General features: G+C 47.7%; 1 protein-coding gene across 20 annotated transcripts in view; it reads left to right on the top strand.

Annotated features, from left to right (window-relative positions):
* Positions 1 to 16,498, top strand: part of NCAM1 (neural cell adhesion molecule 1) — a 314,921-nt gene that overhangs the window by 277,121 nt on the left and 21,302 nt on the right. For 9 of the 20 annotated variants that reach the window (XM_086679089.1, XM_086679088.1, XM_086679093.1 and 6 more), the window contains one exon: positions 795 to 809. The exons of 10 other annotated variants lie outside the window; for them this stretch is intronic. In XM_086679089.1, coding sequence (XP_086535215.1) covers positions 795 to 809 — 15 coding nt within the window. Of the gene's footprint in view, positions 1 to 794; positions 810 to 4,992; positions 5,041 to 6,689; positions 6,732 to 16,498 lie in introns of all 20 variants that reach the window. One more of the 20 variants, XM_086679109.1, reaches the window with a different exon arrangement.

Raw genomic sequence — 16,498 nt, 5'->3', positions numbered from 1 at the left:
GAGACACTGCTTTTGGACACAGGTCACAAAGGCCCTAAAGCACCCCGTGACTTGAAGGAAGAGGGTAAAGACACTGATGGTTCGTGTAATTAGGCGTGGGATTTTTGCCACAGCAGAGAGATGACGTTACGGAAATGCAGGGGCTGCTGTGCGATGTATGTGCAGGAGCAAGAGCCCAGCAGTGCACGAGGGAAAAGGGTGGCTGAGGCCCCTGACTCTTCTGCTCCTCCTCCCTCCCGCCAGGAGCGCGCGTCAGGGTCTCCCTCCCTTGGGGCCTCTTTCCAGAGAGGCGCTTCTTCCTGATCCATTCAGGATGGCACCGCTTTCCTCCATCATTCCCTTTTCCCTCACCCCTGCCTGCCTCGCTTTCCCCGCTGTCCCACAGAAGGCCAGGCTCTGCTGATATCCCTCCATAGCCCCAAACCTCTGGGAGGACCGTGCATCCTCCCAGCTATAGCAGGTGCAGCACAGCCCGACTCCTTGAGCGGTCACAGGGATCCCTGGGTCCTCTCTCGTTCCTGGGATGAAAAGCCACGCAGGGCAATCCCTTGCTTCCTTCTCTTTGAAGCCAGAGGCTGGCAAGCAGTCCCCCTACCTTTTCCAGAAGCAGGCCTGTCTCATCTTCTTTCTGCAGGAACTGCTTCTTTCTGGATTTGAAATAACATGATAATTTGAATTTCCAATTCCATGTGCTGTCCTGAGTCTATTCATTTCTTTTACATCTTTTTTTTTTCCCCCTTGGGTCTGTCTCTTGTCTTTTCTTATCGTCTGTGTTCCATCCATGGGAAATGCAGACAGCCCTCTTCCACGTAAGTGCCTCTTCATACCTCATTATCTGTTTCTATAGTGTTAACATCTGCTAGTCCTAGTTCTTAATTTAGTTCTGGTCCCTTTTTCGTCCCCTAGGCTGAAGTAGATGATGCTGTCCGGGCCCTAACCACACTGACCTTGGTCTAGTTGTGCTCCTGTTAATGTCTGTAGGTTCCTCCAAGAGGCTAACACTCGTCCTGTTGTAGAGCATGCAATTTCTGTGTCCTTCGAAATTGTGTTGATTAATTTCTGTGTGTGATGACTCCCCGTGGCAATGCCGCTGCGCGCCAAGCTAAGCAAGGTGGGTCTGCAGGGGGTCTCTGAGTAACACGCGAGAGCACCGCCTCACCTCCTGCCAGGATGCCAGAGAAGTGACCGCAGCCACACCAGGGATTCAGAATCCCTTCACAGGGAAAAGCAGCTGAAAGGACTTGCGCTTTTGCTTTGAGGAGATAAAAGACTCGGGCTCGTAGCGCCTCCCCTTTCTGTCTGTGGCAGCTGGGGGGCTCTAGGAGGCCCAAGCAGCAGCCGCAGTTGTAAAGGGTAACATGAGCTTTGGCTCCCAAGTCACAGGTAGGTGCTGCAGGCAGCTGCTGGGGTTAAATCCCCACTTGCAGTCAGTTGTGTTCTTTAGAGGGAGGTTATTTGCAGTGTGCATTTCCACATTTCCACGTTTGGAAAAGACTGACCAGCTCCTTAGTATCTTCACTGCCAAGTATATAGGGAGGGGAGTTCTCCGTGGGAAGGACATGTAAGCTGTAAATAGTGAACATAAGGAGCAAGGGCTACAGAAGCCCCCCGCTCCACGGTGGCGGGGGCGAGGGCGGGGGCAGGGGTCTGATCTTGGGCTATAAAATGCCCCCCAAGCCTCACTCCCGCTGACGCTTGCCCCTTGCTTCCTAGGCTGAGTTCAGTGTTACCCAGAGAGTCTCACAAGAAAAGGTATTCGGAAAACTGCACACTCTTTTCATAAAAAGCTCCTAGCTCCTGAAAGGCACTCAGGGAAGCTTATCTTTTTAAAATTTATTCAGAAATATTGCAGCCACAGCAGAAACTAAGTAGCTCAGTGTAGGCGTTCGGAGATTTTCAGCAAGTGCTGAATCCATGATCTCAGCAGACTTGGTTCCTGAATGAACCGGTTCTGGAAAGAGTCAGGATTGGGGATTGGAGTGGTCAGGTTAAGAGTGACAGCTGTCAGCTCCCGTTGGCACCCAGGCCCCGAGGAAACTCAGAAGGGGCAGCTCTGAAGGTGAGAGCACTTGCTCCTGGATCTTTACTCTCAGTTTGGGCTTCTACTCTTCCGAATTTTGACCAGTAAATGAATGTGACTTGGGTACATCATAGACAGGAAGGCTGGGATGAGGCCTCCTTTTGAGTTGCTTACTAGTACTTGGGGTTTGAGTACCGAATCAGAGTAACTGGGTCTTAGAGTTCAAAGCCTGTAAGTGATTTTCATTCATTGCCAGCTCAGTCCTTGTAAAGGTAAAGAATTTCTTAAACAGATGCTATGTTTTAAAAGTCAGTGTTTAATTTAAAAAAAGAGAGAGACCTCTAGACCTCATTGTTTGTTATCTGCTAGTAGGAAAGTGGGTAATTAACCCAGATTCCAAGAGGCCCTTTGGAAAATGGTGTGGTCAGCTGTCCATTCCAAGTAGGTCATGAACGATCCAGCAGCAGGCATTGCTAGAGGCATGCAAAGTCAGTTTTCTCAATTATCTAATAAGTTATGGCCTAAAGAATTACAAAAAAAAAAAAAATCAAACTCCTCTTAGATAAGAAGAGTCGTGGCCCAGCCTTAGCGTTGAGTGCCTTTGTCAAGAACTTGAACTGGATAAGAGGCAGCATACATGTGAGAACATCATACGCTCACTACAGTTGGTTATTATGGTATTTCCTGTACCCTCATGACCTTCCTAGAGGGGCTGAAGGGAGGGCCTGGCCCCAGGGGTACCCAGACCCATCCTGAAGAAGAATACAGTTGGAAGGGCGACTGCAGCATCTATCACGCCTATGACAAAATCACTGACTGACTGCTACTGGCAAGTGAGGGCACGTTTTAGGAGGGACTTCTCTGAGTTCTCCCTCCCTCAGAAGGCACAAAGCTTGTGTGAAATCAGCCACCAGTTTAGATGCATGCTTACACCAAGCCCAAGAACCAGCAGCGTTGGTTTCTGACACCGGCTCGTCTCGCCTGTTGGCAGTGCTTTCCCCTCCTATAATGTTGGGGTGCACGTGGACAGCCTGAGCCCGTGATGCTGGAGTTAGGCCCTAGGTGCACACTCACCCCAAGGGAGAGAAGGTACCCAGGGTCAACATGCCGTCATGCTGAACAGAGAGAGTCATGGCTGCCAGACACCCTACCCCATCCTCCATCCCCCACCCCCTGGTTAGGAGGCAGTAGGTGAAAGCCAGTGCACTTTACATTAGTTTATCTCTTGAAGTTCCTTGAGATGTGCCAATAATGGGGTTGCTCTCCTGGCTCCCTAATAGACTTACCCACCTTCGGGGGCATGAACGTGCCAAAGCCACAGGTAACCTCAGAGAGCTCCTGCTTCTGAGCTGCCATATTAGAAAGCATGGTTCACCTGTTTGAAGATTCCTTTGTGTCCCGTTCGTACATGTGTGTGAAGGTAACGAGGCAGCTGTGACTCCAAACAAGCAGATAGAACTGCAGCCTGGAAAGATGTCCCTGCTTCATGTCTTTTTAGGCCAGATGTCTGCGTGTTGTCACGGTGGAAAGCTCACAACCTCCGTTTGCCTTGGGAGGGGCTGCTTCCCTATCAAAGCTGCCGAGGCCCTAACCCGATGATGTGACATTTGAGCGTGCATCCTGTTCTCTGTGATTGAGCCACATGCCTTCAGAATTTCATTGCCTGAATGTTTGCCTCTTAATTTGCTTCTGAACTGTGAAGCAAAATAGACCATTTCTTTCAGGGTATACAGATTATGAATGAGTCTCTCCTTTGTAAAAGAGGCATCCTGAGATGTTTGTTTTCACAAAATTTTGCCCCCTAGATGGCACACTGCAAGTATAAATTAAACGTATTCTAATATATTGTGTTTAAAACAGATAAAACTCCACCCCTTTTCCAGAATAATATGGACAGGTATGCAAACATTTGAAGCCAAAAAAGTAAAAGAGATACACTTTCACATGAATTAACCAGACCATCAAGTCACCATGAGTTAGTAGGCCATCTTGCTCTGACTCCGGTGACCTTGTACTCACGTGGTTTAATGAGGTGCCTCATCTGGGAGGGAAAGGGAAGATCAAACCATGAGTGCCCAGGCAGTGTTGGAGATACGGTGATGTTTTTTCAGATTTTCATCTAGCTCCCAGAGGGAACTTTGTTTTGTGATTGTTGATGGGACAACCTCAGAATATTTGCCAGCAGAAAACTGGACATCTGTTCAGTGTCCAGGATGCCTCAGATGAGCCCTCGCTGACGGTCCTCCAAGCCGAAAGTGGGGTGAGCGTTACTTATCTAGTTCCAGTCTCTTTAGCATCCCTTTGTCCAAGAGAGAGCGAGAGTAAGGCTCACAGCAGCATCTGGAGAACCCGTATAGGGTTTTGGAGGGCAATGGTGGTTAGAGTATCATCCAGATGCCAAACAATCCTGGACCTCGCCCAGTAGTAAACTTTGAGTAGGAAGGTCATTTCTGTGTCATTGGGACATTGAGATTAGAGAATGAGGCTTACAGGCTTTGCTCCACGCACACGCCTGGAGTGGAGACATCGGCCTGTACAGGAGCGCATATGGACATCTAGCATGTGAAAAGCCAAAGCCTCCTTTTTTCCACGTTCGCCTTAAGCCGGGCTCCAGGTTCCCTCTCCTCCTGACATGTGATCGCATGGAGACGGCTGGTCCTGCTGAACCGGCTGTTTGTTTCAGGCGGGGCTGCAGGCCTCTGCTGCTGCTCCTGGCCCCGTCCCTTACCTGAACCCTGGGGCTTGGCAGAGACACAGGCTTGCGGTCCGAAGTCAGAGAGCCCTGCTCTCCGCTGGCCCGCAGGCCACCTGCCCTCATGCATGGTGTTTTTCCTCCTTGCTTTAACCCGCTTCAGCTCCTGCCATTGACACCCTTGGGTGACTCTTCCATTTTTTTTTTTCATTCAGTATCTGTGCCTCAATGAGCTTTTTTTTCTTCTCTTTTTTCTTTACCTTCATGTTTCTTTCCTCAGCGGCTCCTACTAGCTCCTCCACCCCCGCTCCATTGTCTCATCCCAATAGTGAGTATCATTTTCTTCATCCGTCTCTCCGCAGGCTGCTTTTCCACCAGCCACGGTGGGTCTGCGTAATGTTATCTCCTTCACCAGGTGATAATTCAACTCTGTTGGCAGAAAGCAGCACTAGGTTTTAGAGAAGCAAATGAGAAGAGAGGAAGGCACAGAGCGTCCCACATTCGCCACCCCCCGCCCACACCCCCAGATGGAGAGTAGGCAAGTGACAGGCATTGCTCTGGACTGAAAATCGTGCAGCCAGGCTTCCCCGGGGCCCATGCAGCCCAGCCAGGCCCTGTCCTCAGGATTCTTCCCAGGCTGGACTCAAGCTGACATTCGGAGAAACCAAAGGAATTTGCCAAGGAAAATATCTGTTCAGCAGGGTCATAAGAAATGCTTTGGGGTGTTGTGTTTTCACCCTTCATTTTAATTGGCACAGTTGGATTCAGACACTGAAATTAGATAGCGAGGCTTGTAGCTTTCACTTTCTCCATAAATGCATACTTGTCTCGTAAATATTTGTGGGAAAATAAACAGTGTCTGCTCACAGATGTGCCTGGCCGTAGGCGCTCAGGCAAGTTACTTAACCCTTCACAAGTGAGCCTTGTTTTTCTCTTCCATAAAATAGGATGAGTAAATGGCCCTCCTCCCGTACCACCCCCCCAAAAAAAAACATTGTAGCGCTCACCAAGCTGTGTTTGCCCACCCAGAAGCAGGACTGCCAAACCTGGTTGGCGTCAGGCTTCGTCATTCCTGACTGAGCCTCGCTCATTTATGATCTTGTTTCATTTGGCTGCCCTGTCCTTCTGTTCCCTTGGGGGCTCAGGAGAGAGCTCTGTGCCTCTGACTCGGAGTTTTGAACCCAGCTTTTGGTGTGTGTTGGGGGTTGGTGCGTGGAGAGCAAAGGGAGACAGCAGCTGCATGAGGCCCAAGTTGTCATGCCAGCAGGTGCCCAGAGCAGCCGTCGGGGGCAGGCAGGGGGCAGGCACCGCCCACCTGGCTGTATCCTCCCTGGAGTATCAGAAGCTGCTGCACGTTGGGCACAGCCTCAGGAGGCAACTCAGGCCCTCACTCAGAAGCCGCCTGTTGAATCTGCTTGGCTTAGAAACAGCCCCGCCACACCAGGTGGTGATGTCCCGGCAGTGGCTGGAACAGCAGGCATTCGGGCTTGAGAACCAGAAACAGCCTTGGGTTCAAATCCCATGTCTGCTCCCTCTTTGCACAGCTCCATGACCCTGAATGAGTCACTCAGCCTCCTGAACGCCAGAGTTCGTATCTCTCAAATGATAGATTCTACCTGTCTCATAGGTAGCTGTGAAAATTCAAGACTAAGTATGAAAAACCCAAGACAACAGTACCCAGCACATAGTAGCTGGAATTTGTGGTCAGAGTAAATGAGGGTAAATGAGTAAATATGTTTTTTTCTCGCCACAGGAGAGTGATTTGTCAGCAAGATCTCTGATAATTTTTTTAAAAATCTCTATATTTATACTGATAAATCAGGGAAGGAGGAAATGAGAGAATATCCCCTGCTTTTCTTTATAATAATGTCTATATATGTATATAAACACATTCATATGTTTACTTATGAATATAATTTATATCTCCATTCTCTCCTTCACCTTTCTGTGCCCTGTCTGCCCTTCGTGTTTCCATAGCAACCTGGCCTCTTCCTGCCCTCCCAACCACAGAACCGTCTAGTGAGTATAGAGTTATGGCGGCTCTTGGCCAGATTGCTGCTTGTTGCCGAGCTGACGTCTGGGTCACGGTGCTGCCTGACATTGTCCCTTGTATTAACAGTAACAGTTGTGAATGCATGGAGGCTCTCCGCCTGGTGTGGTTTCCTACGCATGCTGTCTGCGTGGCCAGGAGACCAGGAAGAGCTGGGGTGATTATGTGAAGAACATTCTGCATGAAGAGAGTTTTCCAAATTTCCCTTTGTGTGAAACAACAGAATAGGATTAGAGAAACACCAAGGAGACAAAAGAACAGCATCTCTTCCCCGCTTTAGTTGTCCCTCCCCTCTGAAGCGTGGCACACATGCATACACACACACACACACACACACATGCACGCACGCGCGCGCACGTTGCCAAGACTGAGAACAAGGGAAGGAATAGAGAAAAATAGAGAGGTGGGAGGTGGAGGGGGCAGCAGAGAGGGCAGGAGCTGCTACTTCCTGACAGCATGCCCTGCTTCGTGGCACCTTGAGGCAAGGCAAGGGGTCATGAGGAACGCACAGGGCACAGGGGGGCAGAGGCCTCCACACAGCCCTCCTCCTCAGAGCTAGGAAAATGGTGGCCCCAGGAAGCATAGCCAAGCCCCCTCAAGTTTGTTACCCAGAGTCCAGATCAGAGCTCTGGAATTCATCTGCTGAGGGTACAGTTGGGGCCAGACTTGTGGAAAACATTACACTTCATCACAACTGTGACATGTTCCAAGCTTGCCTTTATAATGCTCTAATGAGGTGAGCTTGTGTGTTAGGCCTTAAGTCCCAAGTCAACAGGATCCCGTGTGTGTGTGTGTGTGTGTGTGTGTGTGTGTGTGTGTGTGTGTGTGTGTGTTTACAGCGGTTTCCATGGCCATGTGGGGGTTTAGATCCTATATTTCTGAGTGCACAGGAAGAAATGACATGCATCCATTGAGCAGTAGCCAGAGAAGGCAGAAAGCATGTATGCAAAATATAGCTCCCACTCGCTCCTGCTCCCAGGGCCAGGGTTTCTGATACATAATTGAACAGAGAAGAAAAGAGTTTCCTGGTTCTGTGTGTTGCATGAAATGGTTCTTTTCTCTGCTGCAGAACATAGCTGAGGGTCTGCTTTCTTGGTGTTATCTTTGTGTGTGTGCTGCAATGAATTTTAATTCCTGATGCTTTTCAGGTTTCACTTTGTCGGCAGAGCAGAGCAGGGGACATGGAACTGTGCTTGTGCGGGCTTCACTCAGATGATGGGTTGTTTTGGGGGTGGGTTGTTTTTTGTTTGTTTTTTGCATTTGGGAAAAAGAATGCAATTAATAGCACCCTTTCTTCTTCTAACAGCCATGTTCCTGGTCTTCCCAGCTTGGTGTGGTGTGTGGACCTGGCATTGTAGGCTATGTAATGCATTTGCACAGCTCGGTCATACTTAAGGTGTCTCACTGTAGATTGGTCCTCCCTGGAACCTTGAATCCAGATTTATCCTTAAGGAGGAATTAGGTGTTCTCCCCTGACAGATGTTTACTTTTTAAACATCAGACGTTTCTGTCCACAGATAAAATGCCTAGAAAGTGACATCAAAGAGAAGAAAGTGTCTTGTGTGTGTGTGTGTGTGTGAGCGCGCGCGTGCGCCATTGGACTACTGACCTAAATTTAAGTCCCAGTGGATACTGGGATGAAGGAAAGACCGTCACACTTGGGCAGCAGCCTGTATTTGGCATGAGCACATTCCTCAACAATAAGGCAAAAGGTAGCACGTGTGAATACAGTGGAGCTAAGAGCAGAGTAGCTAGATGCGTACAACGATCCATTGATCGTCAGCCAATCAATAGGGATGAAAATAAATAATGTCTCCTGTTTTTGCTATGGAGTGTGTGTGTGGGTGTGTGTGTGTGTGTGCTGATCCATTTATACTTCTGAGTGAACGAAGGTGTCCTAGATAAAATCAAAAGAGAAACTGATCAGGTGAATGTAATCCCCGCAGGATACCCTTGGTTGGAATGTGCCAGAGCCTGTACAGTTTCAGACAGTAGGAAGCACAGCCTCCCTTCGCTCAGAGCGTCAAGAATATGTAACGGGGCTGAAGCATATTTCTCTTGCATTATTTTTAAGCAGTGGTCGTGCTCTGGACAGAAAGATCTCTCCGCCTCCCCTCTTTGCCCTTCTCTTAGCTTCAACTGGCAGTTCGCTGATCTTCCCCTGGCCTGTGCAAGTGAAGGCAGGAAACCCAAACTGCCTTTGGACAAGGCAGGTCATTCAGTAACAAATTAGAGTATAAATACAACAGATGACAAAAAGGAACATGGACAAATCCAAACTTTTTTTTAATGATCACAAATCCATATCTTATCAAGTGCAGCCACAAGTCTGGAGAGATAACTGTGTCCACCAATGCCCAAGCACTTGGTCAGGGTCAGAGTCTTAGCTCGTGGGGCCAGGGGGTCCGTTCAGTTTCGCTCCTCAGTGTTGATGGAGCCACTGTCTTGACCACCAGAAGGAAACCTCGTCCCTTTGTGCACTGACTAGCCTCTGCCTTCACAGGTGTCTCAACGGGGCTGTCACTGGGAGCTCCGGGATAACGCGGGTAGATGAATTGGAAAGCGAGGAGGGAATCCCCAGGGCTGCCTCCTCTGGCCTGCACCCACTCCCCCTCTCCTCATGCACCAAAGGAAACAGGCAATGGCTTTTCTCAGTGTAACGTAATATTTTGTTCTTACAGGACACACAGTCTGGAGACTTCTCCTGCACGACCCATGTTCTCCTTGATTGCCCTCGTTTTCCAAGGATGCCGAGAGATTTCTGGAATCTGTGAATAATAACTTGCTTTTTTTTTTTTTTTTCCTTCAGCAGTCTCCTGGATTGACTTTGACATCTGGGTCCCGGCAGAAACACCTCCCTATTTCCAAACAAGTTTACATACTCCTTGATGTGGTATTAATATGCAGTGTTGCAGCTGTATCTAATGCTTATTGGTGTCGTTAACCAAATGCTCTTTACGATTTATTATCCTTCTATTTCTGGGCAGTTTTACTGTCCTCCCAATGTTTCCTATATATGCTGCTAATTTAATTTGATTTCTCCTTTTATTTAGTCTGTGATTTTGTTGTTGATTTTTCTCCCTGCCCATTGTTTACATCAGTTTTTAATTTTTTTGTATTTTCCATGTGACCTCCTCCACTTTCCTTTCAACCAATCATGTGCGTGCGTATCATGTGACTTTGTCATGTGGCTTGCATGGTGCTGATGATGTCGTCCACGCTGGTGAACAGAAGGTAAAACTCTTTGTTCTGATTAGGGAAATAAACCTGGGACCACAGCCTGGCACCTAGGGCCCACTCATTTCTCCCGTCTCAGATTTCCCAAGCGAAGCCATTTGAGAGATTTCCTCTTGTTCTCAGTTCACCTCTAGAATCCATCAATTCTTTGCAGCCTTGACATGACAATTTGATACCGTGGCAGGCTTTGGTTTAACATTTCGCTCCAAGAAACTTGGCCCTACAAACTGCCATCCACAGCAAAACCACATTTACCACCACGCAGTTTGCAAACTTGAATTTTTACCAGAGAGTTCATAAAAATTACTTCCCAGAAAGCGGTTTTTTTCAGTGACCTTTATGACATTGTTGTTTAACTTTATCCAGTAGTTCTGAAAACCACAGCTGCTCTAAAATGAGTCATTTCTGTGAAAATGTGAAATGTATCTGTTTACGACACTGAAATGCTACAGAGAGAACTGTATCAATTGCAAAGGTTCTATTTGCTCAAAACCAATGAGAGTGCTTCATAAAATTCATGCAAATTGAGGACTTTCTGAAGGGAGAGATTTAAGAATTTGGAATGAAAGCAGTTTGCATTGTTGATGTGTCACTTTTTAAGAGTGACCCTCCCCCCTGGACAGTGGGGGTTAGAAATCAAAGCAAAAGTTGGCACTTAACCATGACTGGAGATCTCTTTGTAATCAAGAAGCACATGATTGACCCTTGCAGCAAAGGAAATAAAATTATAGCCTAATTAAGCGCATAGCCGTGACAAAATAATTAGTTAATATTGTGACTGTCACAACCTTGTGAAAACATTTCTCGTTTACCATAAAGAGAAAAGGAAGCCTCTGCTTGCAACTTCCCCACTGTAAAATCAAACACCTATTCAAAACCTGCCCTGGGAGTCACATGCATTCTGTTCTCTTCTAACTGAAAATTGTTACGTCACATCACAACCTGAGACACATAGGCTGCACTGATCACGAAAGCCAGACTAACACGAATAACCGCCCAGTGTGCCCGTGCATGCGAGGGGTCCCCGTCTGGCCTCACGTCTCCAAGGAACTGACTGGGCGACATTCACACAGACAAAACCATCCAAAGCTGTTGCATGCATGTTCTCTGTTCCTGGTCTGTCCTCTCATTTTGTGCCCCTGTGCGTGTGAGCCCTGTGGATGCTCCCTCTTGCTCATCCTGCACACTGACCACCTCTGAGGATGTCAGCTTTCTGGGTGTGGTCCCTGTGCCCATGTTGAGTCCCGTTTACAACCAGACTCCTGGACGAGGTCTTGGGTTGGAACCGTCTGTCACTTCCAAAAAGATGTGTGGTATTTATGCTGTCTGAAACTAAGTGGGTGTGTCCCCAGAGCAGGGGAACATCTGACGTGCTAATGACTTTGACCTACCTTCAAAAGGCAACCTAATCTGTGAACCTTAGGGTAGGGGATACTGGGAGCCTAAGATTTTCTAAACTCCCGAGTCTCACTCCACATCCTGTGGTTTCATTATTTCTCTGAGGGGGACTGTGTTCTTCTAAAGACTTGAGATGACTGTTCCAAGGGAAAACCCGGATTTTCTCCCTGAGATCTGAAGGGTGAGGTGTTGGGTTGAAACCCATTCGTTTCTTTCCTAAAAACAAGTTTGGTTATTTCTGTGCAGTGCTAGAATTCAGGATGAAGCAGAGCACAACATGAGCAAGGTTGAAACAGATCCACCCCTCTGGACAGAGATCTCTTCCAGACATTTTAAGCAAGGCAAGAAATGTTTGAAGATGTTTCCTGCGGTTGCCCCAGAAATGCACTGTAGCAATGGTCTTGGGTGTCAGTAAAAATGTGGCCAGTGCTAAAAAAAAAAAAAAAAAAAAAAAAAATCATTTAAAGTGCCTGTAGAATTCGAAAGTATGATTACCCCCTTGTCAAACCACATTCCCTTCTGTGACAGACCCTCTCTTACCATTTGCAAAGGGACAGACGGAGGACTCATTATTCAGATGAGCAGCAAGCAGCCAGAAATGGCCCTTAATAATACAATTTAAGGGACTGGAGAGGGTCGTAGCGAGTAAAATTCACGGAGAGAAATGAAGCTTCGTGAAAAACAGTGCTTGCCTCCTTTCTCTGAACACTAGCAAGGCTTTCAGGTGAGTGGGGCCTGAGGATGGGTAAGTGAGCAGGTGCATCTCCCAGCAGAGGGGTGTACATCCGACAGGTGATGAAATCCAGTTCCTGTTCCACCACTGCCCCCTGCACACACGCGCACGCACACGCACACACACACTGCCTCTAGGATGCCCTTGACACAGGCTGCATGTTGTGTAAATCTCAGGCTCCCGTCCACAGTGTTGACTGGGTTCGGCAGCACGGGGTCAGAAGGGAGGTGAAAACAGGCATTGGACGCCATGCCCTTGGCTCCCTTAGTCCTGAACCTGTAGAGCTTTGCAAATAGGGGTTCACGATGGGGAAACTTAGGCACCTGTCCCAGGATCCCAGGAGTGGGCTTGCTGTGGTGAGCTAAGATGCTCCCGTGCCAAGTTGATTTTTAATATCACGGCACCTCGTCGTGGCCGGGCCTCCTTCCTCCAGTGACTCTGTCACCTATGAGGACTCTGTGTAAGTAAACGGGCCTCCCCACCCTTCCCACCGCCAGCATGTGTGTGATGAGAAGCCCCCTGAGCCCCTCTGTCAGTGTGCTGCATGTTTTAGCATGGATCACCCCCCCCCCCAATTCATAATGATCTTCTTTTCTTTAGCTACTGACACTGCCTCTCGTACTAGGACATGCTGATTCTGGTGAACTAAGCTCCTTAACACCCACTCTTCCTTCTTAGATTGAAAACATCACTAACCACCCCTTCCACTCCTTCATTTATTTATTTTTTTTTTTTTTACAGCTGTGTGTCTGGATTGCCACGGTCTCTGGCAGGTCGACATAGACTTTTCACCAGGGCTCTGCTCTAATTGCCTTTATTCTTAAGGATTCCCCGCACTGGCGGTTACAGGGTAGAGAGCTAGCGTGAAGGGTCTGCAGAGGGGAGGCAGTGACGCGTGTCAGCCCGAATCCTGGGGGCAGAGGCCGGGGGCTCTGCAAAGGGCCCGTTTCCCTAGGGCTTCCCAGGAGCTTTGTACTTCTTTATAAGTAACCTAATGTCCGTGAAATCGTGTTGAAGATGTGCACAGACTCCCCTTGGCGGCCTCGCAAGCGGGAGCCAAGTTAATTGTTGGAGGTTATTTGGGTCCTAACTTCCTCAGCCTGGATCAGCCCCATAACCACAAGCCATACCTTCGTGGTCCTATTTTCATTTTAGGATGATGATGAAACAGAGATAATTGATCAGCTAATCTGGTGGTGTTTTCATGACACCCACGAGAAGGGAATTGGTATCTCTGTGGTTCAGTCTGTCAGAGTTCATCTTTGGCTGTTCAGTTCATATCCCTTCCTGCCACTGGCCTCCCCAACCACCCCCAGCTCACACGCTCACGTTCGTAGTTCCTGAGGAGCCCAATTTGAGAGGGATGTGTAGGCCGGATGCCCCCATGAGCGTGGCCACAGGGCTACGCGTCCTTTCTGTGGAGAGCCAGGGAATTGGCCACGGCTTATACACACTCCCTGCATCCCTTGGCGTTCCTTGGAGCCGGAGACCAGGATGGCAATGAGTCAGCTGGCCCTGGCACAAGCATATTCTTGACAACAAGGAGGAAAGAGCTCAGGAGAAAAGGAGCATTTATTCCCCAGGCCCGATCTGGAGGAGCAATGCTTAGGACAGAATGAACCCCGTCCGGGGTTGGGTGTGTTCGGACTGACAGCCGCTCGCCGGGACTGTCAGAAAGCCCCCTCAGCCAGGCGGGTTGTCACAGGGGGCGTCCCAGAGTGTTTGAGGCTCCAAGGATGAAAGCAGCACAGATCCCCTAGATTCATTTGTTCGGCAAAGAGCCTGGTCTTAGGACAATCAGCAGCCTCATAACTACAGATCCTAAGGCCGATCAAACGTCTAACCTCTTGATGTAATTTCGAATGTTCCTGAGTTGGGAAAAATCAAATGGGCTTCATACTTGAACAGCCAAGTCATGCATTTTGTACTCTTCTAAACAAATAATAGAAAAGGCATACATAAGTTTCACATTGCTTGCAGGGTGTAATGGACCAAAGGGGAACAGGAGTTAAGATAAACAAAAGTAACAGTATTTTTGATGCCAGACAATCCTGTTTGATGGAAAATGTGATAGATTCTAATGCAAGCCCTATCTCCATCCCTGGTTTATACTCAGAGGCCCCAAAGTCTGTGCAGGTCCCTGTGGGAGAGAAAGCAAAGGTCAGGAAAAAAGAATGCAGGCCTCTGTCAGGGATGCCATGGGGCACCTCGGCATTTCAGTCAGAAGGTATACTTCTTGGTACTTGGGCGTTTTTGAGTAAGAAGTAGAAGATTGTTTTCCTTCTAAAATTCACAGATGCTGTCCAGACCCCCTAAGCCTGCTATAATTTCTGTTGTGGAATTCAGGTACCCAGCAGTAGTTTTCTGACCTCCGGACTTGTGCTGACGAGGGGAAGGAATTGAAGCTGACTCAGATTTTAGGGCACAATAGCACACAAATTACAAAGAACCTACAATCTGCAAGGCCAGAAATACACACTTCAATTACGATTTCTGGGAGGAATTTATAGGACGAGCCTGCCACATTTCTGACTGTATGTGGTCTCGATGGTACATTCTTCTTTTCTTGCATCCGTGATTTACACTCTTCTAGAAAATACCAGAGTTGCCTAATATTTTATATTTGTTATCGGCAAGGCTTATTTTTAAGGTGATGTTGTTTTGAGTCTTTACGTGAAATATTTGGGGGCAAAATTTGACTCATGGCTGAAGCTAAATTCAGAAGGTGTAATTAACCGCAGGGGTTTTCTTGGAGCAACCTGCCGATTGCTGCTGAATCGCAAACCAACATTTACAAATAATTACAATATTGGTTTTGCGGAAATTACCCATAATGATTTCAATCAGGGCAGCCATTTCAGAGCAGAGTGCACATTGGGACCCTCTAAATAATTTCCTCTCCTAATGTGTTCAGCAAAGCAGTGAGCCACCCAAATGCCAAGGCCCCATTTCTTCAGGGTCAGCCCATCCCTCATCAGGTATGGCTAGAGTCTCCTTTTCGCCGACAGCTCAGGAAGCAATTCCTTTAGCCTATTCGTAATCTTGAGAAGAATGGACAGAGAGCGTGCATTTGAAGATGGAGAAGACAATTGTTTAAATATTGCTCTTTCTCCACCTTTATGTGACTACAAGTTGTGTAGAGTTGGTCAGAATCCCTCTGATGTTAGTTGAAGGTCATCTTCCTCTAGAAACACCATCACAGGAAGGGTTACCTTTCCATACAAGGGCCCCGCCATTTTTAAAAAGAGTTGATCATAACTAGGTTTTTTTCTTTTGACAAACCGAACTTTGTCTTGTTTACCTTTGAAACCCCAATGCCTAAGAGATTATCTGGTACCTGGGAGGTAGGTACTCCGTAAACGTTTGTTGAGTAAATCATAGTTAAAGCACTTTAAATGACACATGTAAATATTATATGCCATGCTCTACATTCTGTAAGAAAGAAATACACGTATATCAGAATAACATGGTAGTCGCTCCAATAAAATAGCAATGATAGTGTTCCAACTTTGGTAAATGTTAGAACTGTGTTCTGTGGAATAGTTGTTAGTGGTTTCTTTGTGGTTCCAATCATATTTTTTCTGAAACACATCCAAAGGTAAGATTTGACTTTCATCGGGGCTGTTAGTTTCTGCAGGGAATCTTTGGCAAGATATTTGTTCCCATGTCTCTGAAGACAGTTGGGGTCTCTTTGCAAAGATAGGACTTTGGGGAGGATAACTTTTAAAATTGTAAAGAAAAATGGACAGCCCTGTGCCTTAGAGATGGGGAATTGCTGATCTGGGGATACATTGCCCCGAAATTGGCAGGACCATCCTTATTTTGCGTCTTTCACAGTGTTTTGAAAATAGCCAAGGTGTTCTTGATAGTTTGTCCTAACACAGTGACTGTCATTGGGTCACAGTGCCGTCAGAGCCAGAGGGGGGGCCCTGGAGAACACCTCGTTCGGGGCATGGATTCTGCAAACGTGGGTACTGAGGCAGTGGCCTGTCCAAGCATTCAGTTTTACAGGGATCCCCACAAACATGAAAGAGAGTACCTCTTCTAAGTAGATACAACCCCCCCACCCACTCCCAAAGCAGGGTCCAGTGTTTTGTGGTCTTGATTCAGCCTTGAAACCCACGCTGCTCAAATCTGGAAGGAAATCCTAAGGAAAGTGTAGCCAGAGCAGCCCCAGCAGATTAATCTCCGTTTACCTTCCAAGGAAGCTTTGGGGGAAGGACCGGGTCCTCGCCCCATGACTGTGTTGGAAGGGCCACTGATGCCACTGCCTTCCCTCCTTAAGGCAAATCGACCATCACAGAGTCAGTGTTGCAATTCTGAATACAAAAGTCCTCGTTAATGTCCATCCCCATTCAGTGTGGGGCC

This window comes from Puma concolor, chromosome D1 (genome assembly GCF_028749965.1).
Source record: "Puma concolor isolate L17-30 chromosome D1, mPumCon1.1.hap2, whole genome shotgun sequence".
NCBI classification, from domain to species: Eukaryota; Metazoa; Chordata; class Mammalia; order Carnivora; family Felidae; genus Puma; species Puma concolor.
This window is presented reverse-complemented; position numbering and strand designations above follow the sequence as displayed.